We start from the raw sequence: 16,424 nt of genomic DNA, 5'->3' as shown, positions 1-16,424 counted from the left end.
CAAAAGCATGGAAGATCCTCCAAGACTCGTATGAGACCTTTAGCATTATGAGCATAATCAAACTTTTAATTTCTGAGACTAGTGCTATAGGTATCAAATCATAACATGAAGGCCAAGGAGAAACTTGATCAATTGGTAGCGATTGGAATGAAGGTTGAGGCAAGAAAGTTAGAGGGAGTGCTCCCCAATGCCCTCGGTTCTATCAAAGTTTTGTGATTGCAATTAATTTATCCAAGAGAAAGACACCACTAATGTCTGAAGAGGCAAAAGCCTATCTTGAAAGCACAATTGAGTAATAATAGTTTACATTGTCTTTGAAGGATAAAATGCTCAAGGCGTTTGAAAAACAAAGACCAAAAGACAAAGGTGCACACCTCCTCACCCTTATGTTCATTATTACTATGATACAAGCAAAGATTGAATAGCATCTCGCATTTCAAAGGATAAAATATAAGTGTAGGACACATTAAAAAAGCAAAATAAAAACAAAGGTAGACACTTCCCACCTTATTACTTGAGTATAATAGTTGAGTGCATGGATTTGAGATAGGTCATTAAAGAGTTTAATAGTCTTCTTTCAGTCACCACATCACAACAGGTTGTAGAGTTTATGTAGATATTTATTGTGATTGTATAAAGATTTTTCCCCATGTAAAAGACTTGTGGATTGTACACTTGGCAAAATCAAACTCTTGTAATAAAGCTGTTCAACAAATAATCTTTAAATTTTTTCATAATGTTATTATTTTTTGTGCGCGTGTGCGTGTGCATGTGTGTGTGTGTGAGTGTGTGTGTGTGTGTGTGTGAGAGAGAGAGAGAGAGAGAGAGAGAGAGAGAGAGAGAGAGAGAGAGAGAGAGAGAGAGAGCACTACCATAGAAGGTAACTATATAATAAATTAGAAACGAGGAAAAATGTCTTGTTTACAACCCTATGGTCCTATTTGTCCACTTCGCATAGTTTTCCATATAGGACACTTGCATTATGGCATTGCAATTTACATGATGTAACACCCCCTCTTAAATTGCTCTAGATAATTGAAGGGTGATTTACAAACATGGTTTCTAAAATTTCCTTTGAAATAAAAATATTGCATTATGGCAAACAAAGATGAAGAAGAAGAAAATCAAACTAAGCATTTACAATGAAAGTATTTATATACAATACATATTACCTCTAGTTGATTTTGGCAAATGCCAAGTTGATGCTGAAGATAGTTGCAAGGTAAAGTGACTTAGTGAAGATATCCACAACTTGTGAAACATGACCAAGTTACTCTTAGGTCTGAATACGAACAAGTTCTTAGATCTAAACATGAGCATGTAGTTCTTGTGTGTCTGCATATGAACAAGATCTATCTCACCATTGAGAACTTTATCTCAAGTAAAATGGTAGTGCACCTCAACGTGCTTTCTTTTAGCATCAAAAAGTGTATTCTTCATTAGTTGGATGTAGAACTTTATTTCAATATTGTAGGTTCTCCTAAAAGAATATTAATCTTTGGAAGGAGTCTCTAAACCATATTGCTTCATATGCAACATTTGTTGATCCTCTGTATTTTGATTCTATGGATGATAAAACCACTATTGATTGTTTCTTGCTTTGCCATTGTAGAGCTAATACGCCAAAATTGAATAAAAAACCACTAGCACATCTTCTATCATCCACACTATCAACCTAATCTGCAACAATACAAAGATCTAATGATTGATCATATTTGATCCCATAATCCCATGTACCTTTGAGATATGTAAGGACTCTTCATAATATTTCTTGGAAGTTTACATGAGTAATTAAGTGAGGTGCCTAAACTAGAGAGCTTTGAGGCAATAAGTAGGTGGTTTGATCATGGATAGTGGAGACTTAGGAGGCATTGCCTCATATGTGAATTTGAGCCACTTGGGAGCTAGACTCCTAGAAGCTTGAGATGCATTGTGAGGATGGTGTGGTTGCCCTAAGAGTGGCTTGCATGATGCTATGACCTACATTGCAGAGCTCGAGAGTTGAGGTGATGGTGTAGCTCAAGTTGCATGTGAAGATGATTAATTGGTTTTGGGTGCTATCAGTGCTAGTGAATTGAGTGGAGGCTCTCTTCCTCTAAAGAATGAACCACATACCAATAAGCTCCCTTGAATGATGACAAGCCTCAAACACAAAAGAAAGAGTCACATCTCCTCAAATGATGAACGGGTCACTGGTTCATGTCGTGGTGTGTGTGCTACGAAGGAAAAAAACCTCTCTCTCTCGGCTTTAGACAAATTATGAGTTAATGAGAAAAATACAAAATAGAAATAGAAATAACTTAATAAGCAAAGCTACACTTATGTTCTCATCAGTACCCAAGCGTAAGCTGGCATTTGGGTTTTGAAAGATTCCAGAATCTCTAGGGTAAACCCACGGCTTACTAAGCTTTGAAATCTCAAACAAACAACAAAAACTTTGATAGAAAATAACAATAATAAACACGAAGTGAGAGCGAGAGAGAGCACGTGTGAGAGCGAGCGAGCGAGCGAGAGAGAGAGAGAGAGAGAGAGAGAGAGAGAGAGAGAGAGAGAGAATTAAATTGAGCTAAATTTCCACAACACAACCTAACTACACACACGCACGCACCCAAATAAACACACGCACCCAGATAAGAAGAAGGAAAAAAAAGGAACCACCACCCTTTCTTCTAAATTTATCTCAAAAAATCTTGTACAAAGCTAAAAAATGAGAATCTCTAGCACAGATGTCGAGCTGTACATCCATGAGATGGCAGAGAAGCAGACCTATATTGTCACCCAGTAGACCAAGCAAACACCACACTATGGCTTGTCGACCACGGAGCAAAAGTCAATTAGCAAGACACTACCATTTGCAAGATGCAGAATCCAGATCAATTGTCCCTAGGCGATTTATTAACGACCCAGCATCAGCCTCTATCTTATTAAAAATGGTAGGCCAAGTTAGGTAAAGATGGGATACGGTGCTATAAACCAGACAGAATGTAGAGCTGCAATCATGTGTCAGCATTGTCTCCAACCGTCAAGCTGAAGGGCTAGTCGGGACTACAGAGGCTGTTGGCTGAAGTGCTGCACTCGGTGATGCTGGAAAATGAGGCTTTGGTCTTCTTTTATAGCCCTAAAGGATCCTGGAACCGCCATTTCACAGACTGGTCTTCACAGATTGGTCTGTAAATGCCATTTAAATTTTCCACACGTGTAATTGCCATTCACAGATCAGTCTGTGACTGCCATTTCCACAGACAGTTTGTCCACAGCCCCAACTTAGTCTGTGAGTTACAGACTGGATCTAAAGCTATGAACAGCTGTTATGCATCCCTGCTGCTGTTTTAGGCCTGACCTGTTGGATGGTGGTTTTCCTGCTACACTGGTTGACGTGGCTGTACAACCATGTGTATTGCCTTGGTTGCTACTGAAAACCCCCATAAATGACATGGTAGCCTGTGTGGCTGATACTTGGGCGATCTATGCAGGCCTGTTGCTTCGGCAGCACTTGACGTTGCCCTGTGGTCAAGCAGATATCGGCAGAAACTGGAACAGAAGGCAGGTCTTCAGACCCCTGCTCACATGCTAGAGTAGTTTGAACTTTGCATAAACTCTCAGTGCAATAGTTATGAGTGTGATATGATGTATCATATGCATCTTTGCATTATCTCCCTATCTCTCTTCTCAGTTAGCATTAGTACGGGCAAAACTAGTGAGAGATGATGTAAGCTTCATGCTCATTACAAGTGCTTGGCAACAACCTGATTCAAATGTTGAACAATCTGCTGGAATATCTGCTCACCAAGCTGTTGTCCCATTTGCAAAAGTATAATTGATGATATCGCCTCCAAAAATTGTGCCTATGCAGATCCTGATGCGGGTGATATAGGATGGAGTGCCACTTGTGGGCGCTCCTGCTGTGGGAAGCATGTGCTCCCGTCGAGCAGCCTTCTCTTGTGCATCGTTGCCTAGCAAAGACTTGTCTAGAGTCTACTCAATGTTTTGGTGCCATACAGTCCACTCAATGCTACGAAATTTTGGTGCCATAGAGTCCACTCAGTGCTACGAAATGTCAATGTGTGGCAAAGTACCTGCAGGACAAGTCCCAAACTGACAAACACAGGCTACAGCACAAGTATAAAATGAGGTTCGAAAAAGAGATGGATACACATTAAATGATAAAATCAAGTGCAAAATCTGTGATCTATGTGCACCTAGTACTCGAGTGCAAGTTAAAGCCTCCAATTGGGTAAAGAGGAAGGTTGGAAGCCCAATAGCTTCCTAACAAAATATACTGGCCAGCAGGGCTTAAGGCATATATGCACATACGAATGGAATCAGTGGCTTTTGTACGGTGGTTAACAAAGAAGGGGACAGAAAACATGATGTGTATGACTGGCTGAAGGAAAGATCTGTACGGTGGCTTGTTGAATGTTAGCTTGTACAACAAGTGTACTGTAGTGACAACCGATCTTGAGGAACGATGGTACACCATTCATATGGTGTACCGTGCAGCTGTTGCGGTAGGTGCAGCTATGTATGGCAGTTGGAGTCAAACAAGCTAGCTGAGCAGTGGCTACGTCTTCTCAAGTAGATAGATTCTTTCAGTTGCTCGTCTCCCGTCCATTCTACGAGTCCCTAATTCCTTTATCTGCTCCTGATGCCACCATGAATTGCATTGGTTTGGAGAGGGAAGAAATGGCTGTGTGAGGGCAGCTTATTATGTGCAATGGCTGGTAGTGAATGGTGAAGAGCCCAAGAAAACCCTTTGATACCAATGTAAGAAAGAGGGGAACTACAAGCAGAAAAGGGAGAAGGAAGTAGAAAAACAGAAGGCAAGAGGAGTGAGGAAGGGGAGAGTGACGTTGAAGCTGTAAGGCCCTGAAACAGTCGGCCAGATCAGGGCAATCTCTGGGTCTGAATCCCACAGATCTAGTTGGCCATTTTACAGTCTGTGAGATCTGGGGGGCAGACCAACCCCTCGCCTATATAAAGGAGGGAGGGGGGAGGTCGCGGGGGACTGGCTATGGCACTTCTTTGAAGGCCACCGAAGCTCACAGAGAGCTCACAGCCGGAGGACTACAAGGACAGGTTTTGATGAGCCTCACCCTGAGGTAGGAAACTTGAGGATAAGGAGTCGAATGATTATCTGCCCTGCAAATGAGAGGGTGTGGGCTTTTATTGCCCTTCCATAAAATCCCTCCTTATTAGCCCTCTAGGTAATTTCTCCCTAGCCCTACCTGCCTGCAAATGAGAGGTTGTGGGCTTTTAGAGTCCTTCCCCAAAATCCCTCTTTATTAGCCCTCTAGGTGGTTTCTGCATAGCCCTAACCCACTAACTTGGCCCCTCATTACATGATTAGTCTGATGCAAGTGGAAGAGGCATTGTTGAACATGAAATCATTGCTTATGAAGCAGGAAATTGGACTACATTTGCCAATCATGAAAAGGTGATATTAGCGGAACGAGTACGTTTACAGCTGGTGGCATGTTCCTCTATTACGTCTTTAACTTGCTCAACAAAAACTTAATCGACTGCCTTATCTATACATTTCTGCTGATCTGCCACTTTTTCGTAGCATGAAGAATCAATGCTTTGGAAAACAGACAGCCACATGACGGAGCAGCAGAGAGGTGTGAAAATGCCAGACACAAAATTTTCACATTAATATAGAGATTTAAGTTACAACTGTTTGCACAGATAGAAAGACTTAAGTTCGATTCAGGAAGAGGCATCCGTATTGTGTTAAAAGGAAACTGTAGTCAGCAATTTCAAAAGTCGAACCCATGGGCGTTTTCAAAATAGCAGTCCTAAGTACATTAGGTTTCCAGCCAAAACCTTATAACGAATATCACTTCCGCGTTTCATCCCCGTAATATTACAATTTAGCCCCCAACCTGTTCAGCTAATATAAAGCTTTGGGAAAAGCACACCTCAACGCTCATTTGCAATACCGATCGGCTTTCTTTTTCACCCTTACGTCCAAAGCATCTTCCCTGGATAGCCCCTGCGTTGTCTCATAGCCAAACTTCTTTGTCTCCACGGGGAAAAGTGCTTCGTAAATCTTGCTCTTCTTGCCCCCAGGGGCGTGTCCAGTGCCAGTGTCGGGCTCATAGATCTGGTGAGCTTGTTGCCCAGGGTCGTCGATCTGCGAAGGGATTTGCTCTTCGGAAACGGTCTCTTGGGTTTGCGAATTCTTCTTCTTTTTCTTCTTTTTCTTCTTGTCGATCTGCTTCAAAGGATCGAGGCCACCCTTGAACGACAATTTGCCACCCCTGACCTTCTCGTAGGATGACATGCTCGTCGTGATATCAACACAACAAACAACTGTGCCGGAGAAGATAAATGAGTCCAATTTAAGCAGTGTTCACAGAAAACATCACCTTGTGGGAGAAGATATATGAGTCAAATTTAAGCAGTGTTCACACAAAACATTTTTCCCAACAACAAACTAGATCCCGGCAGGTAGCTGTATTGACAAAGAATATGTTTCAATTCAATTTCATAATTTTAGCATATAACCACAAGTCTTGTTTTCATAAATTTGAATTTAGCACATAGCAATTCAACATAGCACTTTGCATTCAGCACATATCAACACATTTGTGTGGAGGGAGAGTTGGCACAATTCCTGTCCAACATGGCCTTGGGTTCATCTCAAGTTCCATTAATCACCAAACGATTTGAATTTGGCACATAGCAATTTGAATTTCGTGACACAACACTTTGCATTTGGCACCTAGTACTTTGCATTTAACGCATAACCACACATTTATGTGCATTTATGTGGGAGAAGAGTTACAAAATAAATTTGAAGACACTTTACAAAGATTTTAATTTAAAGAAAATAAAATTGACTTTAGATATTAGAGATGAGATAAGTTGTTAAAGTTGTTACTGGATTATATAACTAGATTGCAATTTGCATTTTGTAAATAACAATTTGCATTTAGCATATGACCACATATTTTGTTTTTATTTAGCACATCGCAATTTGGATTTGGTTAATAGCACTTTGCATTATGAACATAGCACTTTGCATTTCGCTCGTACTTTGTATTTAGCACATAATCACACATTTGCATGGGGGAGAGTTGGCACACTTCCTCTCCAAAAATTATAAGACCAAGGAACGTGGCATCCTTGGGTTCATTTCAATTTGCATCCAGCACAAAGCAATTTGAATTTAGCACATAGAAATTTGAATTTTGCACATAGCACTTTGCATTTGGCACACAGTACTTTGCACATAGCACTTCACATTTGGCACATAGCAATTTGAATTTGGCACATAGCACTTTGCATTTGGCACATAGTACTTTGCAATTAACACATAACCACACATTTGTGTGGGGGGAGAGTTGGCACACTTCCTCTCCAAAAATTATAAGACCAAGGAATGTGCCCTTCCTTGGGTTCATATAGACTTGCATTTAGCACATAGCAATTTGAATTTGGTAAATAGCACTTTGCATTTGGCACATAGCACTTTGAATTTGGCAAATAGCACTTTGCAACATTACATGATCCAACTGTGAATACTTCCTAAATAGACTGGTGTCAAGTAGCAAGCTCTTGTTTCAATAGTGTGCTCTTTGTTTTGACAAGTACCATTACTTTGTGTGAATTATGTTACAATATAATCAAATCCTAGTGGCTTTCCCATGGGACAGTACTCTAGTACATGAAACAGGGAGGTGACGTCCATGTATTGATAGAAGTCATACCGTACCTTGTCTTGAGGCCATATGGATGGCTCGAGTCTTTTCCAAGGTGAGGTTTGAAATGAAGTAAAGAAGTCAAAACTGATAGTAGTACAGGTTGTTGTCATATCTGATCTTCAGACTTCAAAACTGATTGCATACACTTTTTTTATAGCCCATCTTCTTGAGACTAGGAAGGCAAGCAATTTGTAGGTGATAAGAGAAAGAAAACTCTGCATGGAATTACTATAAATTGGGACCATACACCATGATAGTGGGCCTTATTCTTCAAGATCACAACATACAAGCCTAAGCAATTTTCCCATTTTCATTCAACACCAAAGCTATTGTGAATTACATTGGAACATAGGAAGACCACACATTGTGCCACTTTTAGCTTTAGCACAATTTCTCCAAAAGCTGGTAGCAAAAGACTCTTGAACAACATGAGAGAGAGACAATGAGCGAGCGACCAAGTGTGCTTACACGCGTGCGCGCGCTAGGGAGAGAGAGAGAGAGAGAGAGAGAGAGAGAGAGAGAGAGAGAGAGATGCTTATCTACCAAATGTTGTAGATGCTTGAACATCACCTAAAGATCTTGGATTATTAGAGGAAGACATTCTAGAGAAGTATTTTGCATTAGAAGTGAAGTGGAAAGCTGATTACTTGGTTAAAGTAAGGCCAGGTGGCAAAACAACAAGTGAACCACTAAAATGAGAGTAAAATGCGAAATAGTAGGAAACGAGAATGACATGATAATTATAAGGAGCTTATTAAAACCAAGTCTACAATGTTTGCAAATCTTAACATCGGCATAGAGGAGAATCTACTCAAATGAGGACCGTGCTTAGATGCATTCTCTTCCTAAAAGAGTACCGTGGATGCTACAATAGTTAGATGCATTCTCTTACTAAAAGAGCATAGTTACATCCCAAAATTTCTTACATGCTTGACAGCTTTATGGATGCACTGGACGGAGAAAAGTTAATCATCACTGAGAATTGTGACACCAACCTAAGAGTTGTAAGATCATTCAATGCACTCCAGGCATAGAAAAGAGAGAGCTAAGCGATCTCTAGCTCTTTCGGTAAGGCAGCAATCTTCTCTTACTTGTGTCATACAAGCAATCATGATTGTGTCACGCTCATTTCCAACATCAATCCATAGATCTTTGATATAGTAACAACAATTCTACGAGTTATAATGTGAAAGGCCCTCATCTGAATGCCGACGAATGTTAAACTGCGATGAGGATGGTTGAAAACGAAAATGCTAAGAAGCCACTTACTCAAAGGCGAAGAATAACAAAATCAATGGTCGCTTTGTCCTCAAAGGCAATGAGACCGAATTGTATAGAAAGACAGAGTCTAACAGAAGAAGCACTGCCAAGAATGAAATGATCTTGCCACGTTTCAGGCGTGAAACTGAAGGAGTTGTCTCGATATACTCCACTCTTTTCTGTGCTAACCAGTGGAATGCCTTGATGAACAGGAGAACGATGACCATGGTACATTGAACTACTCTCTCAATATGGTCATCGCAAAAAGAATTTTCATGAGCTCACGCCATGATTGCTCGTTAAGACGATCTACCTCTGCTGCCTCTCGGAGCGTCCCCAAGAAGATAAACTTCACGCACTGCCATAGAGCACACATGATCACGAGGGCCATGTTCAAGAGCAAAACGATTGGAAGTGGGGAGGAAGAGCATGGAGGGATAGAACTGGACTCTGCTCTGAAAGGCATGGAAGATGATGGCGTAAGCATTGAAGGCACTAGCGACAACGTAAGTACCAAGCTTGACCATGGCGAAAGATGGGATTGCGAAGGGGAGGGAGATGGGGAAGCTAAGGATTGGAGCTCCAAATAAGGACCATGATCTGACGGAGAAAGTGAAAATAAGAAAAAGCAGCGGTACCTAGTACCAAATATCTAGTACCAAGAACAGGAGAAATCCACTCACCTAGGCTACCTGGCATATCACAAGAAACGAATCAAACGTATATGCATTGAGAAGCAACCATTGGTTTGGAAACCCACTATTTTGAGCTTGCAACTGCAATTGTGCATCGTCCATGGTAGAAGACAATTCGACTACAAACAGGAAGTTCCTATTGTCACGAGCAATCACTTGCCTCATCTTGTTCAAAAGCAAGAATAAAAATAGGTGAGAAAACTTGCTCTTCCAAGGATCGAACAAGAAAAATGAAATCCACATAACTCCTTTAAAGAGCCAACATCATGTGCCTTCCAGGCAAAGGAATTAATCAACCACCTGTTGCGCCAGTTTGACAGGATTGAATTCGAAGGGAGTTGAACCTAAACTAACATAGGGGTTACAAGCAACAGCTAAGGGAGGTGAAAAATTAACAAGTTACGAGCGTTTATGATTCGGCAAAGCAGCAAACGGGACTAAAAAACTTGGAAAGAGAGATTATAAGGAAACCCCCCGATGAACAAGATGAAGAAGACGACCAAATGAAGAAGAGAAAGAAAGTGATGAGGTGGACGACAAAGAGGGGTCAGTTATGTTGGAAGGGCAAAAGGCAAAAGAAAAAAGTATTGAGAATTAAAATTATGACACGTGGCTCGACGAAAAGCTACTATTGCTTGAAACCCACCTAAATTGCCTAAAATTCACAAAATTGAGAAAATATTTTTACAGGGTCAATGTATATAGTTTGCACAGGTTTTCTATGAACACCGATAACAAAATTTATAGGTTCATTGTATATAGTTTGCAAGTTCTCTGTGAACATTGGTTGAAAGGTGGCATAATCACTATAATTTTGTTTTTTTCCCCTCCCATTCTTACCCACCAATGGCCCACTACAAGGGGCACATCTACCTAGGGCTTGAAAGAAGGAGACATCCTGCAAGATTCAAACATGGGCAACTCGCTCAGCTAGGCAAATGCCTTGCCACCTGGCCTGCACCGGTATCCATTCTACGTATTACCTAGGAAAAACAAGGAAGGCTTTTTGGCATGTGGTAGCTTGGAGGAGAAGAGCTTAGGAAATGTTGCCACTAGCCATCCTTGGACTCTTGGACAATCAATACCTCTTGGATTACCACCTTGAACTCTTTGACTTTTGTAGACTCATGGACTATCATACACATATGCAAACAAGTATACAACACACACACACACACACACCTGTATACATACACACAAAAACACACATATGCGCATAGTGGCCATGGTAAGAGTTTACACGACCCGCCTTTGACAGGTCATGCAAATCGTACCTTGTTAATAGGTTGCACTCAACAAAAAAACATGGTTATCCATTTAATTAGGGGGAGAGAGAAGAGGAGTGAAAAACACGGGGAGGAGGGGCAATCAACCTAAGGGGGAGCGGGGCGAGATGGTGTAATGGAGGGGAAATTTTTATCCCAACAGGATAATCTCTCTACTGCTTACAGTGTGACCAACCCCTTAATGAATTTGATATTTTGTTTTTTTTATAAAGAGTATTCAATTCATTAATGATGTGATCAAATAACTCTTGACTAGCTTCATGGTGATCCACAGGTGTAGTACATACTATTATTTATAGGGAAATGCTGGACAATCTACAAATAAACCCCTATGTAATGTACTCACAAAGCACAATGCCTTGATTGCGAAAAAAATTTAAATGCAACCTTATGGTCCTACAAGTCCACAGTCAAGATCATCATATGATTCACTTTGTTTCAATTGGTATACAACCTTGAGATTATGGTTCCTCTTTAGCTTAGTGTACCTAGTCTAAAGATAGCCATACAAGAATTCTTAGGTGACCAAAAACTCCTTGACACACACAAGGACATGGTTGATAACCTATTAAGAACAAGGACATAAAACAAGGCAATCTAGTACTGCTATATAACACTATGGCTCATAAAGGAAAACTCAAAGCTTTGGGGCAGCGACCTTACACATTGAAGAAAACTCTTATCCATATATTATTTGAGACATTGGATTGTGTCCCAATGATAAATGGTAGCATTTAGACTCCATTTAGATGGCCTTTTCTCATATCTAGGCTTTACAATCTAATTTTTCTCTTCGAGGGATAATCGCTTGCCAATTCACATCAATTATATATAAGTGGTAGCATGTTAAATATGTCTTGTGCTTTCAATTCAATTGGACCTTTGAATGCCTCTAGGTCAACATGTCATCCGAATCAAATTCAAGACTCCTACTTTTTGGAATAGATTTTGGGCTTCCTATCTATCTACTCAACCTCTATTTGATGGAGGCTTGATGGATGCGCTAATGTCGACCTTGTTTGATGAACACTCCATACTGTTGATGTGGCAGCTATTGTTGATCGAACCTTGTTTGATGACATCAACAATCACAGGAAATTTGACAAGGTGGCACCATCGGTTGAACCTTGTTTGATGATGTGGCACTTGTTCGATAGTCAAGTTTAATTCGATGACTTAGTAGTGACCCCTCGACAATCAAAATTCACATGTGAGGTAGTGATATCTAACAAAACTTTGGGATGTTTTTAACGAAATGCCAAAAGGAACGTATACTATGGTCATGATCAAATAGACGTGATGCATTTGAACAAAAATACAAAAAAGGATATATAACATTTAGATGATACAGTTAGATAAATAGGGGAAGCAATGAAGGAGTTAAAGCAATAGGGACACATGACGAACATAGAACCTTAAATGTTCCTCCAAGTGAATAATAATTAAGATACTAGGGTCATCAAGTTCTCCTCAATAGAGAAAAGTTGATTAGCCTACATCACCATCAAGATTTGCAACATTAAATCCATTAATTCCTCCTCAATGGAGAAAACTTGATTAGCTTGCATCAACATTCAAAACCTCAAGCAAGATGAGTAAAAAAACTGGTGGAAGAAGCATAAGACACTATTAAGGAGAAAAACCTAGACGTCAAGGTCTATGCTGCTTATTGAAAAATATTAAAGAGCCAAAATCTTTGAAGCAATCCAACCAAAACATTGGATTCAAGCCATGGAGAAAGAGTATGATGGCATATTGAAAAACAAGTCAAGGGACCTTATCGAATCATCTTCAAACAAGAACATTATTGGTTTTAGATGGTTTATAAAGTCAAATTGAATGCATATGGCATAGTGGAAACATGAAAAGCAAAATTGTTTACAAAAGGTAACTCTCAGTAAAATCGAGTAGATTTTGAGGAAACTTTTACACCTATGATTAGAATGAAAAAAATCAAATGATTGTCAGTTTTATGTGCTTTGGACTTATATGTTCATCAAGTGGATGTCAAATCAGCTTTTCTTAATGGAGATTTGAAAGAAGTCTACATGCAAGAAACATCAAGTTTTGAGTAAAAGGAAAAGAACATATGGTATGCAAATCAAGGAAAGTACTTTCTATTTCGAATCAATCTCCCAGAGCTTGTTACAATAAGATTAACGGATACTTCAAGACAAGGATTGGTTTGAATGGAGATGATCATGGGTTATACACCCTGAATCAAAATGGTAGCATTGCATGTGGATGAATCATGACTCAATGGCCATTGTGGGCAAAAGTATGAGATGATCGATTAAGTCAAGTAGAGTTGAGTAGGCAATTCGACAAGAGAGATTTATTAGAATTGCTTTACACGTTTTGGGCATTTAGTGATATCAATGGGAATGAAGATGGGATCTTTCTTAATCAAAGAAGATACATTGGTGAAACGCTCAAATAGTTTGATATGGGAAATAGCAAATCTGTCACCGCTCCAATCGAAATAGGTCATGGTACATTCCTGGTACCTTTAAGATTAAGAGTGAGAAGTTCCAAGGGCTACACTATGTTGGCAAGCTAACTTACTATGATAGGAACTACACTATATTTGTTATGCAATAGGTTTGGTTAGCTAGTTCATCAACCCATATGAGTAACATTGGAAATGGTGAAGAGGATCTTCGAGTACCTCAAAAGTATAACCATATATAAAGAATATAAGTTCAAAACCATACCTCATGGGATTCTTTGAACAAGAAGTAGGTAAAGACTTAAACTCCGAAATTGGCTTCACATTCTGCTGAATAGCTCTACCTCATGGGATTCTGTAAACTAGAGGTAGGTAAAGAGGTAAGTTCCGCAACTGGTTTCACATTCTTCTTGAATCAACATCGCATAGCATTGTCAAGCAAGAAGTAGAACACTATTTCTTTGTCCACAACCAAGGCAAATAATATTTTTATGAAGGCATCTATGTGGAACTTGGTTCAATCTAAGGTGAAGCTACTATAATCTTTTATGATAACCTTCCAGTTGGCACATTAGATCGAGCAAGGAGGAATTCAATAATTCCATTGTTTCTTTGAAGAAGAATTGCTAGCTCTATTCACCAAGGCATTGTTGAATTCAAAGAAACACTATGTATTATAGACATTTCAAAAATATCAAAATTTTCTATGTATTATAGACATCAGAGTGAGCAAGGAGGAGCTCAACCCTTCCATTGTCAAGAATTGGTAGACCTATTCAGGCATTCCAAAGGCTAAAGTTTCAAGCATTCGAGGAAATTCTATGTATCATAAACATGAGACCAACTATAAAGGAAGCATTAGGATAATTACTTTCACAAGTCTCATGTCTGGGTAAGCGTACTATGATGTGGACAAGGGGGTCACCCCCATCCACATGTGGATAACTGTTTTCTTCATTGAATGGAAGTGCATTGTAGGTTCATGGTAGTGTGCACTTGCTATATGTCGTTTGTGTTTTCTTTCTCACTTCTCTCTATGTGTTCATTTAAGTGACTATCTCTATTGTGTGTGTGTGTGTGTGTGTGTGTGTCTATCTATCTATCTATCTATAAATCTGTCTGTCTGTCTGTCTATCTATCTATCTATCTATAGATCTATCTGTCTGTATGTCTGTCTCTCTATCTATCTATCTATAGATCTGTCTGTCTGTCTGTCTGTTTGTCTGTATGTCTATAGATCTATCTGTTTGTCTGTCTGTCTATATCTGTCTATCTATCTATCTATAGATCTATCTGTCTGTCTGTCTGTCTATCTATCTATCTATAGATCTATTTGTTTGTGTGTCTGTTTGTCTGTCAGTTTGTCCAGACAGACAAACAGACACACAAATAGATCTATAGATAGATAGATAGACAGATATAGATAGACAGACAGATATAGATAGATATATAGAGAGATAGATAGACAGACAGACAGACAGACAGACATATAGATAGATAGATAGATAGAGAGAGAGAGATAGAGAGAGAGATATAGATAGATAGACAAACAAGCAGATAGAGACAGAGAGAGAGAGAGATTTATCTCTCTCTCTCTGTCTCTATCTCTTTCTCTCTCTCTCTTTCTCTCTCTCTCTCTCTCTCTCTCTCTCTCTCTCTCTATAGATAGATAGACAGACAGATAGACAGACAGACAGACAGATAGATATATATATATATCTCTCTCTCTCTATATATATCTATATATATATGAATGAATGAATGAATGAATGCAAAGAAACCCCATGCAAATGAACAACAAGACAAGGAATAGGACCATTGAATAGGAGTGCCCCTAGCCATGCAACCTTTGGTGGCATGGTTCTTTCCCAAAGCCCATATACTTTGGTGAGTAATCAAAGGCCAAATTTGCCCTTCGATGTGATACATTAGTGGAACCATGTTTGGATGTGTCACTGAGTCAATAAGATCATAGAGCCTCTTGTAATAAGGCACTAACCATTCAAAATTGCACACGCACGTGCGTGTGTGTATGTGCGTAGGTGTGCGTGCATGCGTGCGCGGTGCATGTGTGTGTGTATGTGCGTAGGGGTGCATGTGTGTGTGTGTGTGCGTGCATGCGTGCGTGCGTGCGTGTGTGTGTGTGTGTGTGTGTGTGTGTGTGTGTGTGTGTGTGTGTGTGTGTGTGTGTGTGTGTGTGTGTTATGCTTAGCTAACTACATTCCTATAAATGACCAATTCATTCAAAATTTGAACCCAATATTCAAGTGCATTAGAGTAAAAATTTATATACTTGTCCTTTCACTATACAATATGAGTCATCCACTTTCCTAAAACCTGTCCCTCTATAATCTATGGAAGAACATAAATGATATCGACATCTTAATCTAGGATAAAAGCCATAAGCTGGCCAAAAGTTAGAAAGGTCTCGCTTAGAACGCTTGACTTGTAATCCTTTTGTTTCAATAATACTCACCATCTAGGGGTAGTCCCCTACCTTCCAAACACAAAATCAAAAAACGTGAATTGAAAGATTCCCTTATATAACCATGGATAAGAAAGAAATCAAATTGAAAAGATTCCCTTATATAACCATGGATGAGATCCTTTGGTAGCAATAATATACAAAGTCCAAAGAAGTAGTTATTGGAGGAACCAACTCCCTTTTTACATCACCACAAAATGCACCAAATACTTTTCATTGCAAATCTGTTGGGGAAATGGGTTGACTCACTTGCATCCATCCACAAATGTAGTCATGTTAGAACATGCATGCTATACATTGTGGGACTGCAGGCTTCAATGCCAACCCATAATTGTTATTTATGTCCCTACCTTAACTAAGCAATAATAAAGTCCTTAGGTTCTCCAAATTTTTGTAAGTAGGGCCCCCTAACATTCTCAAAAATAAATTTGTTTAATTAGTCGTTGAGGCGAGGGCGTTGGAAAAAATGTAAGCATTGGAAAAACATTAAAGTCTCTAGAATTCGATGTTTAGAAATTCATTGTTCGAGAATGTTCTATTGCC

The 16,424-nt window shown here is 39.5% G+C and overlaps 1 protein-coding gene across 1 annotated transcript; it reads right to left on the bottom strand.

Moving 5' to 3' along the window:
- Nucleotides 1-5,754: 5,754 nt before the first annotated feature.
- Nucleotides 5,755-6,475, bottom strand: LOC147885611 (uncharacterized). Its single transcript, XM_087396748.1, has one exon. The coding sequence runs from the start codon at nucleotides 6,281-6,283 to the stop codon at nucleotides 5,927-5,929; it is 357 nt and encodes a 118-aa protein (XP_087252874.1). The 5' UTR covers nucleotides 6,284-6,475; the 3' UTR covers nucleotides 5,755-5,926.
- Nucleotides 6,476-16,424: the final 9,949 nt, after the last annotated feature.

The sequence above is a fragment of the Dipteris shenzhenensis genome, chromosome 25 (assembly GCF_047967505.1).
Source record: "Dipteris shenzhenensis isolate YYH24624 ecotype China chromosome 25, Dip_SZ_1.0, whole genome shotgun sequence".
Taxonomy (NCBI): Eukaryota; Viridiplantae; Streptophyta; class Polypodiopsida; order Gleicheniales; family Dipteridaceae; genus Dipteris; species Dipteris shenzhenensis.
The sequence above is the reverse complement of the archived record's forward strand: the minus strand, read 5'-3'. Positions and strand labels throughout refer to the sequence as shown.